This window comes from Stegostoma tigrinum, chromosome 13, assembly GCF_030684315.1.
Source record: "Stegostoma tigrinum isolate sSteTig4 chromosome 13, sSteTig4.hap1, whole genome shotgun sequence".
Classification (NCBI taxonomy): domain Eukaryota; kingdom Metazoa; phylum Chordata; class Chondrichthyes; order Orectolobiformes; family Stegostomatidae; genus Stegostoma; species Stegostoma tigrinum.
The window spans coordinates 34,708,693-34,733,842 of NC_081366.1; the positions used below are offsets into that span (position 1 = coordinate 34,708,693).

General features: G+C 40.2%; 1 protein-coding gene across 1 annotated transcript in view; it reads right to left on the bottom strand.

The window, feature by feature from the left end:
- The window catches only part of LOC125458098 (short transient receptor potential channel 7-like), a 123,133-nt gene that overhangs the window by 18,721 nt on the left and 79,262 nt on the right, over positions 1-25,150 (bottom strand). The window contains exons 4-7 of the mRNA XM_048542992.1: positions 16,428-16,592; positions 14,974-15,190; positions 7,855-8,088; positions 3,890-4,154 (exon numbers count right to left, since the gene is read on the bottom strand). Of these exons, the coding sequence (XP_048398949.1) occupies positions 3,890-4,154; positions 7,855-8,088; positions 14,974-15,190; positions 16,428-16,592 (881 nt within the window). The remainder of the gene's footprint in view (positions 1-3,889; positions 4,155-7,854; positions 8,089-14,973; positions 15,191-16,427; positions 16,593-25,150) is intronic.

A 25,150-nucleotide genomic window follows, 5' to 3' on the forward strand; every position in this document is an offset into this window, starting at 1 on the left:
GCAAATAGATCTTGATTCTTGAATGGACATTATTGTCTGCATTTCATGGAATATAGGATACCCGGGGACCATTTCAAAATGATAAGAAGGTTGCGGATCTGGGTGTCCAGACTCTCTTTCTGGCAGATCCTTTTTGTTTTTGGGGGCACAGTCTGACTGGATGGAGGAGGAACGGTTATGGGGAAGGAGCCGTGATATTGTGAGAAGCCCAAGCTCAGCAGGGCGATTTGAGCTCAGTGCTGACCAGACTGTATTTTCACAACAGTAAGACTCTTACCTCGCAGCATTGGGTTTATGATTCTTTAGAGAAATCGTAAACATTTTTGAAGGGTGAATAAGGTCTGTAGAACTATAAATCAGTTGAATGGTCAGTCCTTGCAAAGATAATTCTCTGCCTATGTCTATCAAAGTTAAAAATAAATTCAGCATGCAATAACTATGTTTATATAACCTTAAGTGCTATAATTATGGCGTTATTAATAATTGGCAGCTTTTCACAACCTGTCATTACTACAGTAACAGGATGGTATTGTAAGTTAAGTTTGACTGACAGCTGAAAGAGATTACGAAATGATAAGTATCTTTGTGGTGTTATGAATACAAACATGTTTGTTTTGATAAGGGATTGGGCACTTGAGGGGATTTAAGTATTTGAATGGGCATTCCTGAATGCAGTTGTTTTATATGGTGAAGTCAGTTACAAATACTTAGAAATGTATTGTAATTTTATTGCATCACAGCATGGCTGTGGAAATCTGTCCATGCTGAATTTTGGATTAGTTGGCATGATGTGTGTAAAAAGTAAAGAGTAATGCCGTTCCTTGCATGAATTGTCATTAAGTTGACATGATCGATACGGGGCACTTTCCCAACTAGACATGGTGAGCAAGGAATTACCAGATTTGGGAGTAAAAGTCCGTGCCAGTGTATATTGTTTGGCAGGCCAGAATGCCAGCTTTCACTCAACTTCCTACTATGTTGGGACAAAAGATTTCCACAGGAATTCCACAACCTATGTATTTGGTCAGCGAGAGATGCAAACCTTAGAAGGACATTCAAAAACACAGACAGAAAGTTGAGATCCAGCTTTTGTCTAATTTGTGGGAAATCATTCCTGTGCCTGCTGTCATTCAGGACTGGCTGTTGATTTTCAGCACTCTTGTGTTTAATGTCCATTCTGACTGCCAGGCAGAGAGAGTTCAGACTGACAGTTAATCCTTGTCATATGCAAAGTTTCACAAGGATACAGATAGGACTTGAGATTTTTTGTTTAGCTGTGATCCATTATAGTTGATGTGCTTGTTTCCAAACCCTGGTTTGCTGCTTCAACTCATTCTTCATTTGCTGTTCTTGAAATTTTTCTTACACAGTAACTTTTATTTTGCAAGGAAAGACGCCTACTAACCATCAACAATGAAAGATATGGGCAGTTTGAATTCTGCAGTGTTTATATGAATAAAAGATGCTGTCCTGCTTTTTATTTAAAAGGAAACTGTTTCTCAGTGACATTTTTATCACTGAGAATTTATTCTTTTTAAATTTATGTTCATCAAATGATGTATATCCTAACCCTTTCCTGTTTTGGAAATAGAGGACACACAATAGTGAGTTTAGTTCCAGATTTGGATTAATACAGAAATCAGTGAACTTTTAGCATGCTTTAAGACGGCCTACCCTTGCCTTGTCGTAACAAAGAAGGAGAAGTGGAAATGGTATTCATTTGAGATTTTATTCAAGCAAACACCTCCTTATTTTCAATAATGTGATATTTACAGGGTTGTTCAATAATCTTTTATAACTTAATCATTAATAATCTGACATTGCACAGAATATTTCTAAACATACATTTGGAGACTTAAGAAAGTGCAATGGTCCATTCGCAAATATTTCAAAGTAGAGTGAAATTGCAATTTAAGGTCTTGGACACCATGGGAGAAATTTTCCCACCTCTGGTGTAGTGTGAAGAATGATAAGAAAGGAGTGAAAAAATGGTGACAATGAGAATCTCATTTTTTTCCAATGTCGAGAAAATTTTTAAAGATAGTGCCTGCATTAGAGAAAAGAACTAGACGCCTAAGGCAGATAAAAGCTGGTGCAGATTATGAATGAGTTAGCATTGGTGGTAATGAGAGTTGGGCTTATTGGGTTGCTTGCCTACTGAGATCTCTTGAATTCCCCCCAGAAATGGCCATGCTCAACCACACTCAGCTTCACTATTTTCAGCTCATAAGAAGTGGGGAGCTGCTTGTCCACCTCCCACTTGTTAGTGTTGGACTTCTTGGCAGTTGTGGTGATTCATGAGAAGAATAGGTTATAGTGTGTCTCCAGTGTGTGAGCTAAAGCACAGAGGACAGGAAGGGTTAGTCAGGTGGGAGGATGAAGCGGGCGTAAGCTGTTGAGTGGACATAATGCATGTAATAACAGAGCATTGACTCAGCAATCTGTATCCGGGTTGGTCAGGTCTGGTAATGTGGTCTAGCATGTGGCAGCCAGGAGAAGGAGGAGTGTCCTCCTTTCCATCACACATCTACCAACATCTCTATGTCCCTGGCTATGAAACGGGAGTTAGTTTGCCTTTCCTCTGGCTGACGGTGATAATGGTTAAGCACCACAGTGGAGTGGAGCAGCTGTGTCTGAAGTGGTAGGCAGCTCATCATTTATATAAGGTGCCAAAGGCAGGAAAGATGAAAAATTGTGAAAGTGGGAAGCATTTCCAGCTGTTTGGCTGCCCAGCTCCCCCCACCCTTTTGCTTATGAGCCTGGCTGCATAATTAATAAGGCAAAGAGTGGAAGAAAATTTTCAGCAAATTGTGGCGGATCAAGAATCTCGCTCAACAAGACACCTTAACTGAAAATGGGAAAACTCCATCCTATATATTATGAAGAAGGACATTAATTTATGTACTTTCAATGAGCAATACAAAGATTTAGAAAGATGCTTACCTCTTGAAATATCATTTACACAATTTTAATCATTTTAAATTGACAGTGAGCATCAGCTAATGAGTTAATAAGAACAACTTTAAAATAAATTTTTTGCAGAATGCCAGTCATGTGGAACAGATTCCCAATATAAAGATCTGAATGAATGTTAAATTCTGAATGTGACTGACTGAGTTTTAAAATGTTGGTCAGCGAGGGAGATGGTTAAGTCTTGTGGAGATAGCTAATTCTTATGTTGATCATGATGCCCCCTCAGCTGCTGGAACTATGGAAAAGACCTAATGAGGAAGGAATCAAGATAAATGTTATCTGTAATGATTGTACAAGGTTAGATCATCATTCCAGAGTTTCCTGCAACTTGTGGTGCATGGAGAAACTTTGTATTGGGGCTTTCAGAATGAGATGTTCATAGTCTTAAAGGGCTGAATGACTTATCTTATTTTCCTATTTTCCTATTTCTAATTGTAGTAATTGGACTTTTCTTCCAAGGTACATGATTAATAATACGCCCAACAAGTTTCTTGAAACATTTTCTCTTCAATGTATTCTTGGTATTTACTAATGTCATAAGTACTTCTGGATTAGGAGGAGGAAGGACATAATCTTCCCTATATTCACAATGAATGAGAATTTTCAGCTGTTTGAAACTTTGGCTGCAGATACATTTTCTTGTTAGACTTGCTAGTGTGTACAAAATGGTTGTTTATGCAATAGATCAAACACAGGCATGTGGTTTAACAAATAGCAATAAATAATGAATGACATGCCTGAAGACCTTTTTTAAAAAAAAAACCAGCGAGATTTCATTGTCACTTTATTTGTTGAACAAATGTGCGTGGGAAATTGCTTAAAATATTTATGCCAGTGTGTATCAAATCATTGCATAAAATTTATTCCTACTGAATAAAATAGTACTGACTATATTATGATTTATGCATTTACTTACGTTGTAAAGGCTGGATTATACTTTGCTCCGAGATAGTAGGAATAAAGGTTGAACATTCCAATCATGAATGCGACAAACACCATAATGAATATGACCATGAACTTGAAAATGTCTTTCACTGTCCTTCCAAGGGAAATCTGCAGTGGACCAAAGCTTTCATTTGCTGGTAGAATGTAAGCAATTCGGGAGAAACTTAACACAACAGCAATTGCGTAAAGTCCTTCTGATATGATTTGTGGATCAGATGGAAGCCACTTGTTCCTAGCTGGGAGAAATTGAGGGAGAAAACACATATCTTCTGAGAAATAACCCTTGAGTTGATAAAGAAATAAAAATGTAGATGAAACAAAGATATGACATTGTACACAGTATCTTCCATTTCCATTTTTCTTATTTTCATGGAATGTAGGGTTGCTGACCAGGCCAGCATTTGTTCACCATTCAGAATTGCCCTTGAATTGAGTGACTTGTTAGGCCATCTCAGAGGGCAGTTAAGAGTCAATCACACTGAGATGGGTTTGGGGCTAATGCAGATCAGAATGGCAAATTTCCTTTCCTAATGGAGATTAGTGAACATGATGAGTTTTTACAGCTTTTGATGGTAGTTGTCATGATCATCATTACTGAAACTAGATTTATTAAGTTAACCTAAATTCCACAAGCTGCTCTAGTGGGAATTACATCCATAACCCCAGAGCCTTAGCCTCACTTTTGATTACTATCTTAATGACATTCCTTCCAGGCCAACATCTCCCAAATTAATATGGAAACCATTATTATCAATATAAAACTGTTTCTGAATACATTTTTTATACTAAACCAAAATTGTCATTTCTTTACACGTTTTATGAAAGAAGTTTTATTAATTTATGAAATATACCCTATGTGCTAGATAAAATTCACTGAGTTGGAGAAAGTCTTTTATTTGTTGAGCTATGTTGTATACTGCCATTATGCTTTGTGAACTTTTGTTATTGACTTACTTCAAACTAACAAATTTAGTAATTAAATGTTATGAAACATTGCCTACAGCAACCATAAGGGTTCAGTTGGTAAATGTGAGACTTTGTGGTGAAATGGGCCATTCCTGAGATTCTCAAATTTTCCACTAATCTGTGCCCAGATTGACTTAAAATAATCAGGAAGTTGTTGTCTGACAAAACATAAAAAGGAAATCTAACAGATTAGTGTCTTGAGCACTGTCTGATCAAGCATCAATAAGTTTTGCAGAATGCACACATTTTTCTTAAATTATTGTGGTGATTTTTCATTTCTCTGCTGTGCCATTTTCCACTCTGAATTGAAGGTAGTAAGAGTTAGTTTATAACTGAAAAGACATAGATCTGTTTTGTTTTACTTTTCCTCACCCTTTCTCATGCAAGAAGCTCAATTCTTACAGGATCATTGGTCAAATCTTGCAGAATTTGTACTGTTAGATTGAACAAAGACATGATTTAAACACGCTTAAAGATGCTTTCAAAATTTAAATATACTTTATTAATGATCAGTAGATAAGAATGAGATAATGTCTTTACAGGTTAATAAAACAAAGACTGAAACTAGTTGTTGAGTTAAAAGGTTTATGCTTGCAATGTGTAACTGTATAAGTCAATGTCTATAAAAATGCATATAGTTTGCTCCATTTCTACCTTTCATCCAACTGGCTTTCTGAGTTATCATGCTGTGGTTAGCTTTTACCAGTTTTAACCTATGCACCCTTGCTGTTTGAAAGTATTTTTCCTGATATACCATTTCTATACTATTTGCTCCATAAACATGGAATTTCAAAGGCCTGTAGGATTGGGACCCAGTACAGATGTCATTTCAAAATCATAGTCCATGAGATGACCTTTGAATCCAGATGCCTTTGGGATATTTTTGGAATTTTCAAATAGCTTGTTGGTCTGGGGCCAGGAATCCTCCTTGCTTTCAAAGAACAGCCCAACAAATTCCTTAAAGAAAACCAAAAAGAACTGTGCATGTGTAAATCAGGAACAAGAGCAAAGTTGCTGGAAAAACTGAGCAGGTCTGGCAGCATCTGTGAAGGAGAAAACAGAGTTAACATTTTGGGTCCGCAACCCTTCATCAGAACCCTCATAACTTCTTTTTAAATTCCTTAAAGAGTTTGGTAAGGGCCTGTGCATAGAAAATATGATTCTTAATCTTTACTTAATTGACTCTGAACATTCTGCATATTATGAGATCCACTGGCTCTTCTTTTAATTATTTTTAATGATTCTGTTTGGACATGTTGTGACAAACCTCCATAGCAGCTGGGACTTGAACCGGCGCCTTGATGTTACCAAATGGATAATAAAATGTGAGGCTGGATGAACACAGCAGGCCCAGCAGCATCTCAGGAGCACAAAAGCTGACGTTTCGGGCCTAGACCCTTCATCAGAGAGGGGGATGGGGTGAGGGTTCTGGAATAAATAGGGAGAGAGGGGGAGGCGGACTGAAGATGGAGAGAGTATAGGTGGGGAGGGGATAGGTCAGTCCAGGGACGACAGACAGGTCAAGGAGGTGGGATGAGGTTAGTAGGTAGGAGGTGGAGGTGCGGCTTGGCGTGGGAGGAGGGGATGGGTGAGAGGAAGAATAGGTTAGGGAGGCAGAGACAGGCAGGGCTGGTTTTGGGATGCAGTGGGTGGAGGGGAAGAGCTGGGCTGGTTGTGTGGTGCAGTGGGGGGAGTGGACGAACTGGGCTGGTTTTGGGATGCGGTGGGGGATGGGGAGATTTTGAAGCTGGTGAGGTCCACGTTGATACCATTGGGCTGCAGGGTTCCCAAGCGGAATATGAGTTGCTGTTCCTGCAACCTTTGGGTGGCATCATTGTGGCACTGCAGGAGGCCCTTGATGGACATGTCATCTAAAGAATGGAAGGGGGAGTGGAAATGGTTCGCGACTGGGAGGTGCAGTTGTTTATTGCGAACTGAGCGGAGGTGTTCTGCAAAGCGGTCCCCAAGCCTCCGCTTGGTTTCCCCAATGTAGAGGAAGCCACACTGGGTACAATGGATACAGTATACCACATTGGCAGATGTGCAGGTGAACTGCAACTTTCCCCCCACAGTGGTCGAGAACACCCTTGACCGCGTTTCCTGCATTTCCCGCAACACATCCCCCTCAACCCGCCCCCGCCACAACCACCCCCAGAGGACCGCCCTCGTTCTCACACACCACCCCACCAACCTCCGGATACAACGCATCAACCTCCGACACTTCTGCCATCTACAATCCGACCCCACCACCCTAGACATTTTTCCATCCCCTCCCTTGTCTGCTTTCTGGAGAGACTACTCTCTCCGTGACTCCCTTGTTCGCTCCACACTGCCCTCCAACCCCACCACACCCGGCACCTTCCCCTGCAACCGCAGGAAGTGCTACACTTGCCCCCACACCTCCTCCCTCACCCCTATCCCAGGCCCCAAGATGACTTTCCATATTAAGCAGATGTTCCCTACCTCCCCACCTATACTCTCCTCTCCACCTGTCTTCTTTTCTTTCCATCTTCGGTCTGCCTCCCCCTCTCTCCCTATTTATTCCAGAACCTTCACCCCATCCCCCTTTCTCATGAAGGGTCTAGGCCCGAAACGTCAGCTTTTTGTGCTCCTGAGATGCTGCTGGGCCTGCTGTGTTCATCCAGCCTCACATTTTATTATCTTGGATTCTCCAGCATCTGCAGTTCCCATTATAACTGTTACCCAAATGGATCCTTGTTAATGAGGCTGTAATAAATACCACCACAAGGTGGCATCATATGCACACGTATGTTCTCTGAAGTCAGATGTAAGTTATTTTTAAAAAAGCTACTAAACTGTTTAATATGGAGAAATTAAAATAGAGTCGTAAGAAAAATCTTTTTTTCTGATTTTGCCTTTTCAGGTGAATCAAAAAATTTGACGTGGAGCATTTTACTACATCAGAGCTAATGGAGAGCAGCAAGGAATAAAAACAGGAATTCAACTTACCATAAGTGAAATATTCAATTTCTGGAGGAAGTGAAGCTTTGGAGAGATCACTGGCCTTTACATATGTATCTACGTACAGTTGTGCTTCAGAAGCCTTCAGAAATGCCATAAATCTTGCAGTGAATGAAGCAACAAAGATAGACAACATCCCAAAATCTAGAATGTTCCACAAATGCAAGATATACTCTTTGGGTCCTTCTTCCCACAGTTCTTTGCATTCTGTCCATATCATACCTGAGAGCAATAAATGACTTTTTATCAAGAGCCCTTAGCAAAAATTGCTATATTCCAAAATATAAGTTGCCATGGCATATAGTAACCCTATTCTTCCAGTCCTAAAAGTCATATCTTCATATTGCATATAAATCGACCCCATTTTTAGTTAAAACATGTTAAACTAATTTTAGTAGTTAGCTTCAAGTTTTCGTGCCATTAAGTACAAAGTTTGCTTACTAACACCTTGTACTTGGTTGTAATGGATCAAATAGGCAAGATGAGTTGTCCTGTGACACTGCAAAGCAGAGCATGTGTGAGAAATGTTGAAACAGAATTCGACTTCTAATAAAACTAGTGACCCTGGTTTTAAGCTAAATGTTGAACTTGCTCACGTGTCAAAATACACTGTGAATTAAAAGTCCGCTAATGACTCTGAGTATGGAGTCATCTGGTTCACCAATATCTTTTAAAGAAGGAAATCTGCCATCCTTTCCTGGTCTGGCCTAACGTGGATCCAGATGCACAGAAATGTGGTTGACTCCTAATTGTCCTTTGAAATTGTCTAATAGAAGCAGAATGGACCACTTGCTTTGCTGGAAACAACAATGGCAAACTCAAGCCTGTTGACCCTGCAAGGTCCTCCTTAATAATATCTGTTGAATAATGCCAAAATTGGGAGTGTTAATTATTTGCAAATATCACCAACCAGAATGGATGATCCATCTTGGCTGCCTCCAGAGGACGCCAGCAACACAGAAAGCAGTCTTCTGCCAATTGATTCGCTCCGTGTCATTTCAATAAATAGCTGGCGGTATTGCAAATGTTCTGGACCCTGATAATATTCCAGTAATAGTTCTGAAGACTTGTGTTCCAGAACTAGCCATGACCCAAGCAAAGGTCTTCCTGGATAGCTACAACATTAGCATCCACCCAACAATGTGGACATTGCCTGGGTATGTCTTGTATACAAAAAGTAGGAACTGGACTAGCTAAATAATACTGCGGCTACAGGAGCATGGTTCTGCAGCAAGTAATTCACCTGTAAAGCCTGTTGGTTCACAACAAGGCACAAGTGAAGACTGTGATTCCCGCATAAATGCGGTTCCAACAACTGTCAAAAAGCTTGACACCATCCAGACAAAGCAATTTGATTGGCACTACACCCACAAACAATTTACTCCCTCCATCCCTGATGCACAGATTCAGCATGGTGTACTATCTACAAGATGCCCTGCAGAAATTCATCAAACATCCTCAGGTAGTACTTTCTAAAGCCTTGACCTCCACCAACTAGCTTGACAAGTTTGGCAGATGCTTAGAAACTCAACCACTTGCAAGTTCCCCTCTAAGCCACTCACCAACCTGACTTGAAAATATATCACTGTTCCTTCACTGTCACTGGGTCAAAATCCTAGAACTCCCTTTCTAACAGCATTGTGGGTGTCCCAACACCCCAAAAAGTGCAACAGTTCAAGAAGCACATCACCATCTTCTCCATGACAATTAAGTATGGGCAACAAGTGCTGGCACAGTCAATGAGGCCCACACCCAATAGATGAATGAAAGAAACAAATATGCGTCAGTGAAAGAAAATAATTGTTTAAGTGTGAGAACGGAAGGAGAAGGAATCTCAATACCAAAGGTAACGAGAGAATGGGGAGCGGCTGCTAGTCTGATCTTGGAATGGTCAGAATGCTTGCAATGTTACTGGATATGCAATGCAAATGGACCAAAACAAATCCTGCATCCAGCAAAGATTTCAGGGGAACAGTTTGTTGGCATAGCCATGTTGCAGTTCAATCAGAAGTTCACCAAGTTTAATCAGAAGCCAAAAACACTAATTTTCAGTGATACATTATCAGACAAAAACATCAGGTCTTGTTATGTGACATCAGCAACATAGATGAAACATCCAAGAATTTTGTTGTGGTGAGGAACTGAAATCTCAAGTGGGTTTATCTGAAAATAGCTTCAGTGAAAACCAAGACTCGTGGTGGCACCACTTTGCAAGGACAAAGGAACTGTGAGATCTAGAAGCACCTGTGAAGAAATGACTCCCATATTGCAGTAATACCAAAAAAAAACCCATAGTTGGGGTGCGTGCCTCAATATGCCATTCAAGGAAAATACTTGTGCCACATGGAATAGGTGGATGCTTGACAGAGAGAAAAGAAAACTTCATCATAAGACCACAAGACAGGGGAGCATAAATTCAGCCATTCAGCCCATCGAGTCTGCTCGACCATTCAATCAAGGCTGACAAGTTTCTCGACCCTATTCTCTGCTTTTTCCCCATAACCCTTGATTCCCTTGGCAATCAAGAACCTATCTATCTCCATCTTAAATATACTCAATGACCTAGCCTCTACAGCCTTCTGAGACAGTGAGTTCCATAGATTCACTACTCACTGGCTGAAGAAGCTTCTCTTTATCTCCGTTCTAAAAGGTCTTCCCTTTACTCTAAGGCTGTACCTTTGGGTCCAAGTCTCTCCTACCAATGGAAACATCTTCCCAACATCCACTGTGTCCAGTCCATTCAGTATTCTGTAAATTTCAATTAGATTACCCCCATCCTTCTAAACTGCATTGAGTATACACACAGAGTCCTCAAACATTCCTCATATGTTAAGATTTTCATTCCTGGGTCCATTCTTGTGAACCTCTTCTGAACCTGCTCCAGGGCTAGTACATCTTTCCTAAGATATGTGGCCCAAAACTGCACATAATATACCGAATGTGGCCTGAGAAGAGCCTTATAGAGCCTCAGAAGTACATCCCTGCTTTTATATTCAAGTCCTCTCAAAATAAATGCCAACATTGCATTTGCCTTCCTAACTACTGACTCATTCTGCAGGTTTACCTTGAGAGAATCCTGGACTAGAACTCCCAGGTCTCTCTGCAATTCAGATTTCTATATTTTCTCCCCATTTAGAAAATAGTCCATGCTTCTATTCTTCTTACTTCATCTGCCGCTTCTTTGCCCACGCTCCTAACGTGTCCAAATCTGTCTGCAGCCTCCCCGCGTCCTCAATACTACCTGTCCCTCTATCTATCCTTGCATTGTCTGCAAACTTAGCCATAATGCTGTCAGTTCCTTCATCTAGATCGTTAATGTATAAAGTATAAAGCCTCCTGCATCTCAAGAACACCCAAAAAATGCCAATTCAGATGTGGATTGGGCCCTTCTCCATACACCTACTGACAGCCTTTTAACACTCTCTTTAGCCTAAGTGAGGAATGTAACACATTAACTCCTATTTTACAGGTTCACAGCAAGAGTGTTTATTTTCAACTTTCGCAGTTTAACCAACAACAGTGAGCCATTCTCAAATTTTAAATTAAAAAGGAGAATGAGAGAACAAGAGTATTTGTTGTTAGCCCCCTGTCTACCATGTGACTGCTGCCAGCCTTAACCTTACGTCTGTGCTTACCCATTAGCTGCTAGTAAGACATATAGCCATACGTCTTCAATGTAGGGCAGGCCATGAAACAAAGAAGGTTCTGACAGATTATGAACAAAAAGCTACTTAGCTTGAGAACTTAGGTCTGGATTTTGTGGTATCACTCATTCCAGAAAGGAGGTGGAAGAGGATGAAAAATGGCAGAGAGGGACACAGTTCTGGATTTCTCACCTCATTGATGTTTTTCCCATTTTGGTCAAACACCCAATGTGAGGCCGTATTGCAGTTGTATCAGTAGGAAGAAGCTAATGAGCTGGCTAGACTTTTGATTACCTCCCCATCCCACCCCTAGGGCTTCATGATGAATGCTTGACTGAGCTCCAAGAATGACTAATGAACATGTTCATCACTTAGGCCAAACCATCCTATTTTCTTGTCAATCTGGATCAGAGTCAGGATCATTAAGTCAAGAAATTTTTTGATGAATGCCTCATTGACTGAAATGTGACCATTAATCTCAGGCTGGCTATGGCCTCCTGGATGGGGATACACTGTAGAATTCCTTCCTAGTCTGCATGTTAACCAGATAAATGAACTTTTCAGGTGTCGTGGAATTTATCTTTTGCCTAGTTTGGGGGCACATTTTTAAGGTGAGGGGAGAAAGATTAAAAAAAAATGAGGGGCATTTTTTTTATACAGCAGGTGGTTCCTGGGTGGAATGAACTTCCTGAGGAAGTGGTGGATGGGGGTCCAATTACAATGTTTAAAAGGCATTTGGATAAGTACACAAATACGAAAGGTTTGGAGGGCTATGGGCCAGGAGCAGGTACATAGGACTAGTTTAGTTTGGGATTATGTTCGGCATGGACTGGTTGGACTGAACTGTCTGTTTCCGTGCTATGTGACTCTATGATTTTGAATATGACAGAGGCAAATGTTTGAGAACTGGCTATCATGCTTTAATAAATGACATGAGTAACCTTATGCACATCACATCATAATGTATTTAACATTCATGGTTCAGAGCATATTATAATATATTGCATACATGCTAGTAATTCCTTCATCAAAGTATGTAAGGATTAATATATTTTATATCAGAAATGTAGATACATAACAGTATTCAACAGGATATGTGGATGTAAGACATGAAAAGATAGGATTTAGGACCAAAACTACACAATTCAGCATTTTGGGGCTGCTCAACCATTCATAAGATCATGGCTGATGTGGTTAGGGTTGCTGTGGTATAGACATTCCTATAAAGAACATTAGATGCAAAACCAGACATAGGCCATTCAGCTGATCAAGTCTGCTCTGCCATTCAGTGAGATCATGGCTGAGCTGATAATCCTCAACTCACTTTCCTGCCTTTTCCCTGTAACTCTTGATATCATTACTGAAAACAGATCTATCTCCGGTTTAAATAAACTTAATGATCCAGCCTCTAGAGCCCTGGTTCAGGATTCCTTAAGGTTAACATGCAGATTCATTTGGCAGTTAGGAAGGCAAATGCAATGTTAGCATTCGTTTTAAATGGGCTAGAATACAAGAGCAGACAGAGCCCCAAAACGGGGTCCACGGTGGCTCGGTGGTTAACACTGCTGCCTCACAGTGCCAGGGACCCAGGTTTGATTCCAGCCTCGGGTAACTGTCTATGTAGAGCTTACACATGCTCCCTGTGTCTGCGTGGGTTTCCTCCTGGTGCTCTGGTTTCTTCCCACAGTCCAAAGATGTGCAGGCTAGGTGGATTGGCCATGCTAAATTTGCCCCGTAGTGTTCACTGATGTGTAGATTAGGTAGATTATAGGGGGATGGGTCTGGGTGGGATGCTTTGAGGGTCAGTGTGGACCTGTTGGGCCAAAGGGCTTGTTTCAATGCTTTAGCGGATTCTATGATTCTGTGTACTGCTAAGCCTGATACAGTTCTGGTCAGATTGCATTTGGAATACTGAGAGTGGCTTTGTGTCTCATATCGAGGAAAGAATGTACAGGCTTTGGAGGGGTTCCAGAGCAGGTTTACAAAAATGACCCAAGGATGAAGGGCTTGTCATGTGACAAGGACTCCAGGTTCATACTCTGCAGAGTTTCAAAAGATTGGTGTTGGGAGGGGAGGAGCATGTAGTGGATCTGATTGAAGCTTACAGAATACTGAGAGCCTTGGATAGAATGGACGTGAAGATGTTTCCACTAGTAGAACAGAACAGGATCTGAGGCCACAGCCTCAGAGTGAAGGAATGACCTTTTAGAACTGAGATGGGGTGGAATTTCCTTAGCCAGAGGGTGCTGAATTTGTGAAACTCATTGCTGCAAAAGGCTGTGGAGGCCAAATCATTGAGTGTATTTATGACAGAGATGGATAGATTCTTGGTAAGTAAGGTGTTCGAGGGGTATAAGGAGAAGGCAGAAGAATGCGGTTCAGAGACAGATCAACCATGATCAAATGGTGAAGCAGACTCGATGGGCTGAATGGTCTAATTCAGCTCCTATGTCAGTTTTGGATTTTGTGCCTTTGGCAGAGAACCTCATCCACTGACTTGGAAAATTATTATTGTGGCTACCAGCTTCCTTATATTGTTTCTCCATTTAAATTAACATGATATAGCCATGTTTAAAAATGAATTATTAAGACATATTATATGTGTCTGTTAACATGACACTGAATGAACAATTCTTATGAGTATTCTGTTCTGACCAGTATGATGCATTGAAAGAAGGTTAAATATGTGCTTCCAATAAGCCTGAAGTGAACAAGGTACATAATCTGGTGACCTTAATGGTGAAGAATAATTTAAACCATTCAACTTTATGCTAGTGAAGTTTACAATCTCATTGGTAACAACAAAGATTATGAGGGCTACATACAAATAGGCAGTCCTGCTGTTATTAAAAAGATTAGTTTCCGAGTTCAATCAATGCAATTTGGCACAGGAATGATAGAATATGGCAATGGACAAAGAATTAAACTATCAACCCTGACCATCTGTTAATAAAGCAGTGTTCGCGGCACAGACTGTAATGTAATCAAGGGACCAAAATGATGCTAGATTGCATTTGTTAAAGTCTGAGCCATCTACTATGAATGTCATTTAAGTAGCAAAAGCAAATTGTAGCTCTTAACTTGCATCCAGGCATTTGTCAATTTCTATAATTCAACAAAACGCATTTACCATGACCTTAATTTAGTTGCCATTATACACTGGCTGCCCTCAGTAGGTGGCTGTGAAAAGTAGACAAGATGACATGATATCAGGTGGCATACAACTTCATATGAGAAGTCAACAAGATTTTACAGATTCATATTGCATTTTAATATTTTTACTTAATATTTTACACTGCTTTAAACAACATACATTCTAAGCAGTTTTATTATAACATGAATACATATTTGAATGAATGAATGCATCTGTCACTTCTCCAATCAAGAAACAATTGTAAATGCTATCTGGAAATGTTTTAAACATTGTAGTTTGTACTGTTCATAAATGAGTACAAGACCTTACCTAGTATCCATTTCATTATTAATAATTCAGTCCATGTAAACTTTGTCGTTTTCAGTCTGAAGATCTGTTTTGGATGATCTGTGGTAGTTTCATTGGGCAAGGTCTTTACACCTTCAAATCTGTCTGATGCGTTTAACACCAGTAGTCCCAGAAAGATGGTGAATGAAACTGCATGTGCTACAAACTTCATAAACGGGCTTCTTAAAATTTGTCCCAGCTGGAAAAAAGAAAAATCAAGAATATAAGACGGTAACCAACAGAATATAGGATTTTTCAAAATAATCTGTAAATGCAGCTATGATTTTGACAACAGCTGGTTTTCAAACCATCTTTCCTTCTCATTCTGACATTTTCTCGATTACTTGGGCTGACTCCAACACTGGCTGATCAACTTCACATCAACCACTATTTTGTTTAATAGGTGCTTTTACAGTCTGATGCCCTTACTGACATATACACTACCATTTATTTGGGCGTGGGGATGAAACCCAGTGTGGCCTAACAAAACTCAACAATTTTGACACCATCTGGGATAAAACAGCCCACTTGATTGGCACCACACACACAAACATCCTTCCATTACCAATGTTCACTGTATTATTTACAAGATGTAGTGCAGAAAATCACCAAAGATCCTTAGACAGTATCTTCCAAACCCACAAACACTTTCATCTAGAAGGACAAGGACAGCAAATACATGGGCACACCAACACCAGCAATTTCCCCTCCAAGCCACTCATCAACCTGACTTGGAAAGTTCCTCTCTATCACTGGGTCAAAATCCTGGACAAGGCATTGTGGGTCTACTTACAGAAACATTAACTCTGATTTTTTTCTTCACAGATGCTGCCAGATCTGCTGAGCTTTTCCAGCAACTTTGTTTTTGTTACTATCACCTTCTCAAGGGCAACTAAGGAGAGAGAATAAATGCTGACCAGATAGTGATGGCACGACCCAAGGGTGAATTTAAAAAAAAATATTGTGGATACTGATGACCTAAAATGAAAGCAAATGCTCGAGAAACTCAATAGCTGGCAGCATCTGTGGAGAGAGGAATACAGTTGACATTTCAAGTCCAATGACTCTTCCTCTCTAGCAGTTCATCACCTCATTTTAACTCGTGGGTTTCCTGGAGCCCAGGAAATCCAACCAAGTGACATAAATTTCAGTTAGTGAGTGAGGCACGAAGTTTGATAATAATATCTTAAAGTAACAATCTTGGAGCACTAGAACCAGCAGTAGGTAGGTTGGTGCCAGCATTCTAACTTTTATAGTTTCAAGTAATCTGCACCTGACCAAAACCCACTGATTTGTTGAGAATAAAATTCCCTTACAGTGTGTTACCGACTGGACATGCCTAAAAGAAAGAAACCCTACTTAAAAATATACACAGGTATTGATTATAACTCACTTTGACAGGTCTTAAAACAAACACAGGAAAGAAAAATATGTACCTTGCTGTACGGAGCAAACCAATATCCAATCGCAAGAAATGGAAGGCCGAGGGTGACACCAAACACAGCCAAACACTTCACAGCAATTGATCGCTGGCGTAAGCCTGAGAGATTTTCATACCAGATGGTAAGCAGTTGCTGCTGGCAATTAGGATGAGCAACAAACTAGTAGGAATGAAAGAAATATTCACAGTCAGCTTTAAGTTTTCAAAGCATACAATGGAGAAACAACATTTCATAGAAAATACTTTGATTATGATCAGTAAATACATTTTAGAAAGTGATCTCTAAGCTGTTCCCACTCAGTTAAACTATAATGGAACCCCCCGTTTCATGCGTGGAAAGGGCCCAAAGCCCAGTTGAACTCAAGTTAAAGCAGTTTCTGGAGTTTTAAGATGATTCTATGTGGTTTAATAAGATTCACGTAAATCATGTAGTCATTTTACTTATCACATGACACTGACAATTGTGAGAGGGAGGTCAGCAGACTAGAGCAGGCAGGTGAAACAAGAGTTTTTTGAACAACACCAGAAAGCTGTACTTGTAACCTGCCCTACACAGATGTAAATAAGGGAATGTTGCAGTGTGCAGGGAGTCAAAGAGATACGTTGTGAGCAGTCTCAGGAAATTTGTGCGGACACCCATCACCCAAGATACTCCAGTCTGGTATCTCGATGTATGGGTAGCATATTGACTCAGTGCACAAGATAAAGCATGATGGTGGCAAAGGGAAAAAAAAGCCCCCAGAGCCAGGATTTGAGGACAGTCCCAAGGAACCCAGCAGAAAATGGAAAGTTTTAAAGACTTTGAAAGACATTGAGAAATAAAGCTGAAAAAAGGGAGAAAATCTCTGAAGGTGGAAAAATGTCCTTGGAAGACTTTGATTACCGGGTTACAGAGTGGGAAGACCTCTGAAGGGTAGGAATCAGAACCACAAAAGGCTTCAAAGTCCAGCCACAAATTGGCAGTATGCTGGAGGGGAAAAGCACAGAATCAGAACACTTTGATAGTAAGAAGGAAAGACCTAAGTACATGTCAAGATTAGTCAGTTGCAATAGTCCATTGGGATAGTGGTTGAAAGAGACCTTACCATATTGATAACTTGGAAAGTCCACAATGAAACCAGAAGTTGGATCTCTGGAGGTGGCAATAGATTACCTTTGGGATTACATTTGATAGAGCAACACCAACAAGTCAGCATGTTTGTATATTTTATAGGTTCGATAACTAATGAAGTTCTGATGAGACAAAATGTGGGAGAAAGCACATGGACTGTGTTGCTTTGCTTAAAGTATCCAATACACACTTTAGAAGCAAAAGAGATTTAATGATAGAATGGCCCCTTATTAGTTACGATTTTCATAAATGATGAGATAAGAATATGGAGAGATGATAAGGAAGTTTGTGGATGAAACAAAGATTGGCTGACTGATTGACTGTGAGGTGGAAGGTATAAATGGATTGGTTAGATGGGCAATTCGGTGGCTGTTGGAATTAAACATTGATAAGTGTGAGACGGTGTGCTTTGGAAGTAGGCACAAGACAGTTGGGGTGCTTGTCCATAAATCTCTGAATGTAGCAGGATAGGTTAATAGGGTAGTTAAGAAGGCATACGCACACTTACCTTCATCAGTCATGGCACAGATTAAATGAGCAGCGAGGTCATGTTGGAACTGTACAGAAATTTGGTTAGGCTCACAGCTGGAGTGCTGTGTACAGATCTGGTCACCACATAATAGGAAGGATGTGATTTGGACTGGAATGCATTGCAAAGGAGATTCACCAGGATGTTGCCTGGGATGGGACATTTCGGTTGTAAAGAGAGGGTGTGTTAACTGAGGATTTTTTGGCAAAGAGCAGGTTGAAGGGGGCTTGATAGAAGTGTGCAGCATTACGAGGGTCATAGACAAGATGAATAGAAAGGAGCTATTCCCCTTAGTTGAAGGGTCAATATCAAGGGGCATAATTTTAAAGTAAAAAAACAGGAGATTTTGAGGGGATTTGAGAAAACATTTTTTCACCAAGAGGGTGATGAGGATTTAGAGTGCACTGCCTGGGATGGTGGTTGTGGTGGGAAACTTCGCAACCCTTAAAAAGTACTAGGATGAACCCTTCAAATGTCATAAGCTTCGAGGCTATAGCCGAGTGTGGGAAAGTGGGACTAATGAAGGTAGTAATGTACTTTTGCTGGTAGAGATTTGATGGGACAATGGGCATCTTCTCTACTGTATGTTTCTATGATTCTGTGATTTAATTTGTGATTTCAGTACTTGGGAGAATAATAGCAACCATTTTAACAGATCATCTAGCAGGAGGTAGCATGTATAGAAGTTGAAGGATGAATTAGTTTGAGTTTGTGTAGTAGTTGGTGTGAGGTTGTCACACTATTTTCAATGCAAGGAGGATTTAACTGGAAAAAGCAATCTAATTCATTACACAGGCAGAGATCATGGCCTAAAATTGCTCTTGCAAGGTTACACTAGGAGTGGGAAGGTCCTAAGGTAGTGTTGCCAGCCACATGAAAGTCCACCAAAACACCAAAGGAGCAGTAATCAATGTCATCAAGCGTATCAGGCTGTACAAGATGTGGATCCAAACAGAAAGCAAAGCACAATGAATATTGAATGATATCAGTAAGCTGAGTTCTCTAAATCTGGTCAGTTGGGGGACTTCAGAAAACACTGTAAGTAACAGCACCTTCATTACTTCAAAAACAAAGTTCCTGTAAAAAGAAACACTTCTTAGTGAAATGGAAGTCATACATCAAAGAAATAGTTGAAGAAGTTAAAGATACAGAACAAAAGGTGAAGACAACATTCCTAGGGGAGGAAAGAGGATCAAAATGGATTCTGGACCATCAATTTGAAAGTACCCGACTTTGAAACAGAATTTAAACTTGATACAGGAGCAACTGTTTCAATAATGGTAGTCAGCTTTTCCTGGTTGAAGTCTGTGAGATTCAGGCCACCAAATATAAAACTCCAAAGTCCAGGAGGCATAATCTTCAGGTGTATGGGCAAATCATTTTGAATCTTAGTCACAGAGGTCAAATTATCAGTGAACTATTTTTACTGAGGAATCAGTATACCTCATTGTTAAGCAGATACTTATCTAAATCTCCGGGAGTAGATTCAATACTTCAGATGAAGACGAGAGAGACGTTTAAAAGAATTTCCATACCTATTCAAAAATGTAGGCATAATAAAACAGGAGCATCACATTACTCTACAAGAAAATGCTAAACCCATCAGCTGTACATTTCCAGCAAAATTCCAAGCTGATGCAATACTCACGGCTAGGTAATTGTTCCCAAGACTGCTGAAGAGCTAAGATTGTGTATGGATCTCACTCAGTTAAACAAAGACCTTAGCGGGGAAATCCAACCTATTTTATTTTGTCAATGATGGTTTGCAAAATTGGAACAAACGAGTTTTTCTTAAAACTGGGTGCTAACAATGGATTCTGTCAGATGCACATAGAGTAACAGTCAAGTTTTCTGGCTACATTTAGTACACCATTTGGGTTGTATTACTTGAAGCATCTGCCATTTGGAATCCCTGCACCAGAGATTTAATCCAAAAGGCAATGGCTATATGGAAGGGAAGTAGAGAGCCATTTGCCATATGAATGACATCCTAATGTAAGTAAAAACAAAGAAGTGACATGGGCAGATGGTGAGGAGCAATTTGAAGGCACTGTCGAATGTAGACCTTACACTAAATGAGAAATGACAGTTCTCTGGAATGACAATTACATTTTATTGAGATATTATCCTGAACAATGTGTGACAGCAGATCAAAGGAAGTCAAGAGGCATCAGTGAACTTCTAGCACTGCTGTTTAAACAAATTATAACATTTCATAGGCATGTTGAATCAATGAGACAGTTTATCCCCACCTCATAGAATCCTGGAGTGATAGTCATACAGTATAGAAACAGGCCCTTTGGACCACCACGTCAATGCTGACCAACACACACCAAACTTCATAAATCCCACTTACCTGCACTTGGTCCACAGCCTACTATGCTTTGGCATCTTAAGTATTTATCTGGGTATCTCTTAAAAGTTTATGAGAATACCTGCCTTCACCTCCCTCTCAGTCAGCATGTTCCATATTCCGACCACCCTCTGGGTAAAACAATGTTTTTTCTGATCTCCTCTAAACCACTTTCTCCTCACCTTAAACTTGTGCCCTCTGATCTTAGATATGTCTGCCAAGGAGGAAAAGATTCTCACAATCTAGCCTATCTATATCTCTCATATTTTTGTAGCCCTCACTCAGCTCTCTCCTGAGTTTCCTCTCCTCGAAGGAAAACAAACCCAGCCTATCTAGTGTCTCCTCACAACAGAGATTTTTCATCCCAGTCAACACTCTGGTGAATCTCCTCTGCACCCTTTCCAGTGCAGTTATGTCCTTCCAATAGCATGTGACTAGTACTGCACACACAATTTTATCTGTGGCGTAAACAATGCTTTATAAAACTATAAAAAGACTTTGTTGCTCCTATTTTACTGGCCTTTTAAAAACAAGCATCCTTTATGCCTCTTCAGCACTCTGTCAACCTGTGCTGACATCTTTAGGAATCCGTGGACTTGTACACCAGTTCCCTTTGTTCCTCAGTACTCCATAGGGACTTACCATTCATTGTTTATACCGTTCCCTTATTGGACTTGCCAAACTGCAACACCTTGTACTTATCAGGATTAAATTCCATCTGCCATTGGTCTGCCCAATTTACCAGCTGATCAATATCAGACTCTAGTCTGAGACCTTTCTGCCTCGCTAACACCAATACCCCCAATAGTTGTGTCATCTACAAACTTACGAATTATACCATTTATATTTACATCCAAGTTGTTAATATGCATAAACAAACAGCAATGGTTCCAGCACTGATGCCTGAGGTATACTGCTGGGCACAGATTTCCAATTATGAAAAACAACCCTTCACTTTTATCTCCTTTTTGCAAGAAAATTTTGGATCGAGTTTGCCAACTCGCCTTGGATTCCCTGGCCTCTTACCTTTTAGTCCAGCCTTCCAAGTGGGACCTTGTGGAAGGCCTAACTGAAGGCCTCCATGAAAACCAAAACAACTGCACTACTCTCGTGAATATACTTAAGTCATCTTTTCAAAGCTCAATTATATTAGTCAGACAAGATCTCTCTCTAACAAATCCTTGCTGATTATCCCTGATCAATCCCTGCCTTTACAAATTGTTAATCCTGTCCCTCAGAACTTTTTCCAATTATTTCACTACCACTGATGTTAGACTAACTGGCCTGCAACTATCTGGTCTATCCCTGCTGCCCTTCTTGAACAGAGGAACCATATTAGCTTTCCGCCAGTCATCTGGCACGTCACCTATAGCCAGCGAAGTATTAAATATCCTCATCAGGGCCCCAGCAATTTCCTTCTTTGCCTCTGGGGATATGTCAGCCAGCAGTTGGGGATACATCTCATCAGTCCCTCAGAATTTATGCACCTTTTTGCCTCCAAAACATCTAATACCTTTACATTATTAATCATAACATGTTTTAGAACATCACCTTCCCAACTGAAATCCTCAGCAACAATGTCTTTGTCTTCAGTCAGTCTTGCTCAAGCCATAAGAGAGCTTTTAGAAACAAGGCCAGCAATGTTATTTGAGTCAGGAACAGACTGCAACTTTTTTTAAAGTTAAAGAGAAGTTTTTTTTAACACATGTTTTAGCAGATTATGATCCAAGCTTGTTTAACTTTGTAGCTGCAGATGCATCATTCACAAGATTAGAAGCAGTCCTTATTCAAGGGCAAACTGACAGAGCCTGAAAACTAGCCTACATTGCATTGAGAGCTTTGAAAAGACTGAACACAGGCACCTGACAGCAGAGGAGCAACATACACAGTTACATAGGGATGCAAAAGTTTCACACACTATGTCATAGGACTAAGATTTCAAATTGAGATGGACCATAAGAGATGTTATTGGGACCAAACGAAATCTCAACATGTGTCTACATATACAAAGATTCAAGGTTAGGCTGATGAGATACAATTATCGTATCATCTATGTTCCAAGGAAGGTACAAGTCATGACAGATACACTCTCAGCAGCAGCAGTTTGCCAAGCAGGAAATAGTGATCTTACTCTTGGAGAAGAAATAGAGTCTTATTCTATGGTTATTACCAACACTTACCTTGCAAAGCAGGGAGATCTTAGACAATTTCGTGCAGCTCAAAAATTGGCAAGGAGGCACACAGGTCAAAAAACCTTTTATACAAGTGTGGTTAAAATATAATATGGCAGATGAAGTGCTGAAAACGTACCATGAGCAGAAACAACTCTTGACAATAATGGAAGATTTATTGGTGTACAACCAGGGTATGGTGATACTGAGAAATGCCACAGAGGACAACTGCAGAGCAAAAATACAACAATAGTGTGGTGGCCAGGCGGTATAAAAGTCACGCAGGATTACACTTCATTATGCCAAACATATCCAAGTGCCCACAGAGCCAATGATGTTATCAAAATTTCAGGAAAGGCCATGGAAAAGGAGAGAAATAGATTTGTTTGATTGTGGAAGGCAGATGCATTCAATCCAGATCAAATATCATTCACAATGGAATAAAGTGACAAGACTTAATTTAACCAGAGCTGACTCAGTGCACTGAAAGGACCTTTACAATGCTCAATATCCTGCATGCATTTGTCTTGGATAATTCAATTCGTGAACAAAGATTTCAGGAAGTTCATTTTGGAGGCAGGCATCATCAGGTGCCAGTTTCTCTATTTCATCCTCAGCCAAATGGAAAGACATACAAAGCAGTCATGACTGTGAAGCCACTGGTGATAAGAATCCAGGCCTGGAGTTTGTTCTACTCAGTTACATAGCAACATCATTGAATATTAGGCACTTGCCAGCAGAATTTTTCATGGGGGCAATGTTATAAATTGATCTCCTAGTTTTAGAATACACCTCATCAAGACGTCATTGTATTCAGGTTCTTGATCTGAAAGTGGAAGGTGCATTTCACCAAAAATTGGACTGGTAAGATTTAGACATCCAATTCTTTTGAAACATAGCAAGCTAAAATCTTAACCAAAAGAACTGCAGATGTTGTAAATCAGGAACAAAAACAAAGTTTCTGGAAAAGCTCAGCAGTTCTGGCAGCATCTGCGTAGGAGAAAACAGAGTTAATGTTTCAAGTCTGGTTCTGAGGAAGGGTCACCGGACCTGAAACGTTAACTCTGTTTTCTTCTTCACAGATGCTGCCAGACCTGCTGAGCTTTTCCAGCAACTGTTGTTGTCGTTGTTGTGTGTAAAATTTTAACCACTAGAATCTCCTCCCAATGCATATCCTAAATATCATGTTGACATTTCCAATAAAAAAACTTTCAAATATACATTTAGAATAAGTGCTATGAGTTACTTGAAAACAGTTATTATAGTCCAAAGACTGGTGACCAAGTGATATTGAACAGGGGTTTGTGTAATATTGGAATGAATAATCTCATCATGTCACAAACAGATTTCATGGTCACTGTGCTTTATTGACTGAGGCTGAGCATAGATATAGTGCAGCTCATTCTTCCACCAGGACCAAGGTGAAGCGAGTGTTAGGCTTTCTGAAGATCAGATCCTGATGCATGGATCAGGTTGCGGTTGGAGGCTTGTAATACACTCCAGCCACTGCATAATCCTTGCATTCAATGCTGTGTACAACTGAAGCATGCAGAGTAGATATCATAAACGCTGAAGACCTGGGAGAGGGGCAACACTTGACTGAGGAGGCAAATGAGGTCATTGAGCAGGAGCTGCATCACCTTCAGCATGATAGCACACTGCAACATCAGGCACAACAAGCCAGACAGGATTTAATTGACACACAGTAACTGTTATTGTGAGCTGCATATAGTGATCATGCACTGTCTGTAAATTTGTTGGTGTTTGATAGGCAAGTAGTCCCTTTCTATTTGTACCTGTTAGTTTCTTCCTCCCTTTTTCCATGTCAGTGAATAACAGTCAACAGCTCCAACAGTATGAGCACTTTCCAGAGTGTGATGGTCCCATCACACTGAATAATGAGAAGGTGTTGGGCACTGAGGAAAGAGTACTTCTCCCTTAGAGAGACTTCTAAGATTGGATGACACTAAGCATGCATCTTAAATAGCAACAGATTTACGACAATTCATTGTTGGTTTTATTTTTGGTTCTCTTCCCACTAAGGGCATGGTGAAGGGAGAATCTTCATGTGGTCCATTGCTGGCCTTTAAAAATGACACCAGCATCAAGAAACCTAGAACCTCCTGGCAGTGGTGAATATTTCCTCCTTTGGTGAAAGGGAAGATAGAGGACATGTGGAGCACCAGACATGTGTGGTGCACAGGTAATAAGGAGCATTTCAAAGAATGTTGAGGTGGGCTCACAGAGAGAAACCCTCCATGAAACTCACCAAAATCGACTCTTAGCAGGTTTGATTGCTGGTAAAATTCAGCCAACTGCTTTTAAAAGAACAATTATTTGATAAGAGTTTAATAAAAGTCTTGACACTTTACAATTAAGAAGTAATTTATTTTAAAAAAAGCAATTGTATTGATGAATGGAAAGAGAAATTAATTCACTGCTGACTATTGTGGTAATGTAGCAGAAATAATGAATTGACAGGCCTACATTTGTTTGTGATAATTAATAAGCATGCAATTTTTTTTGAAACCACGATATTGAAATTTCTCTATGC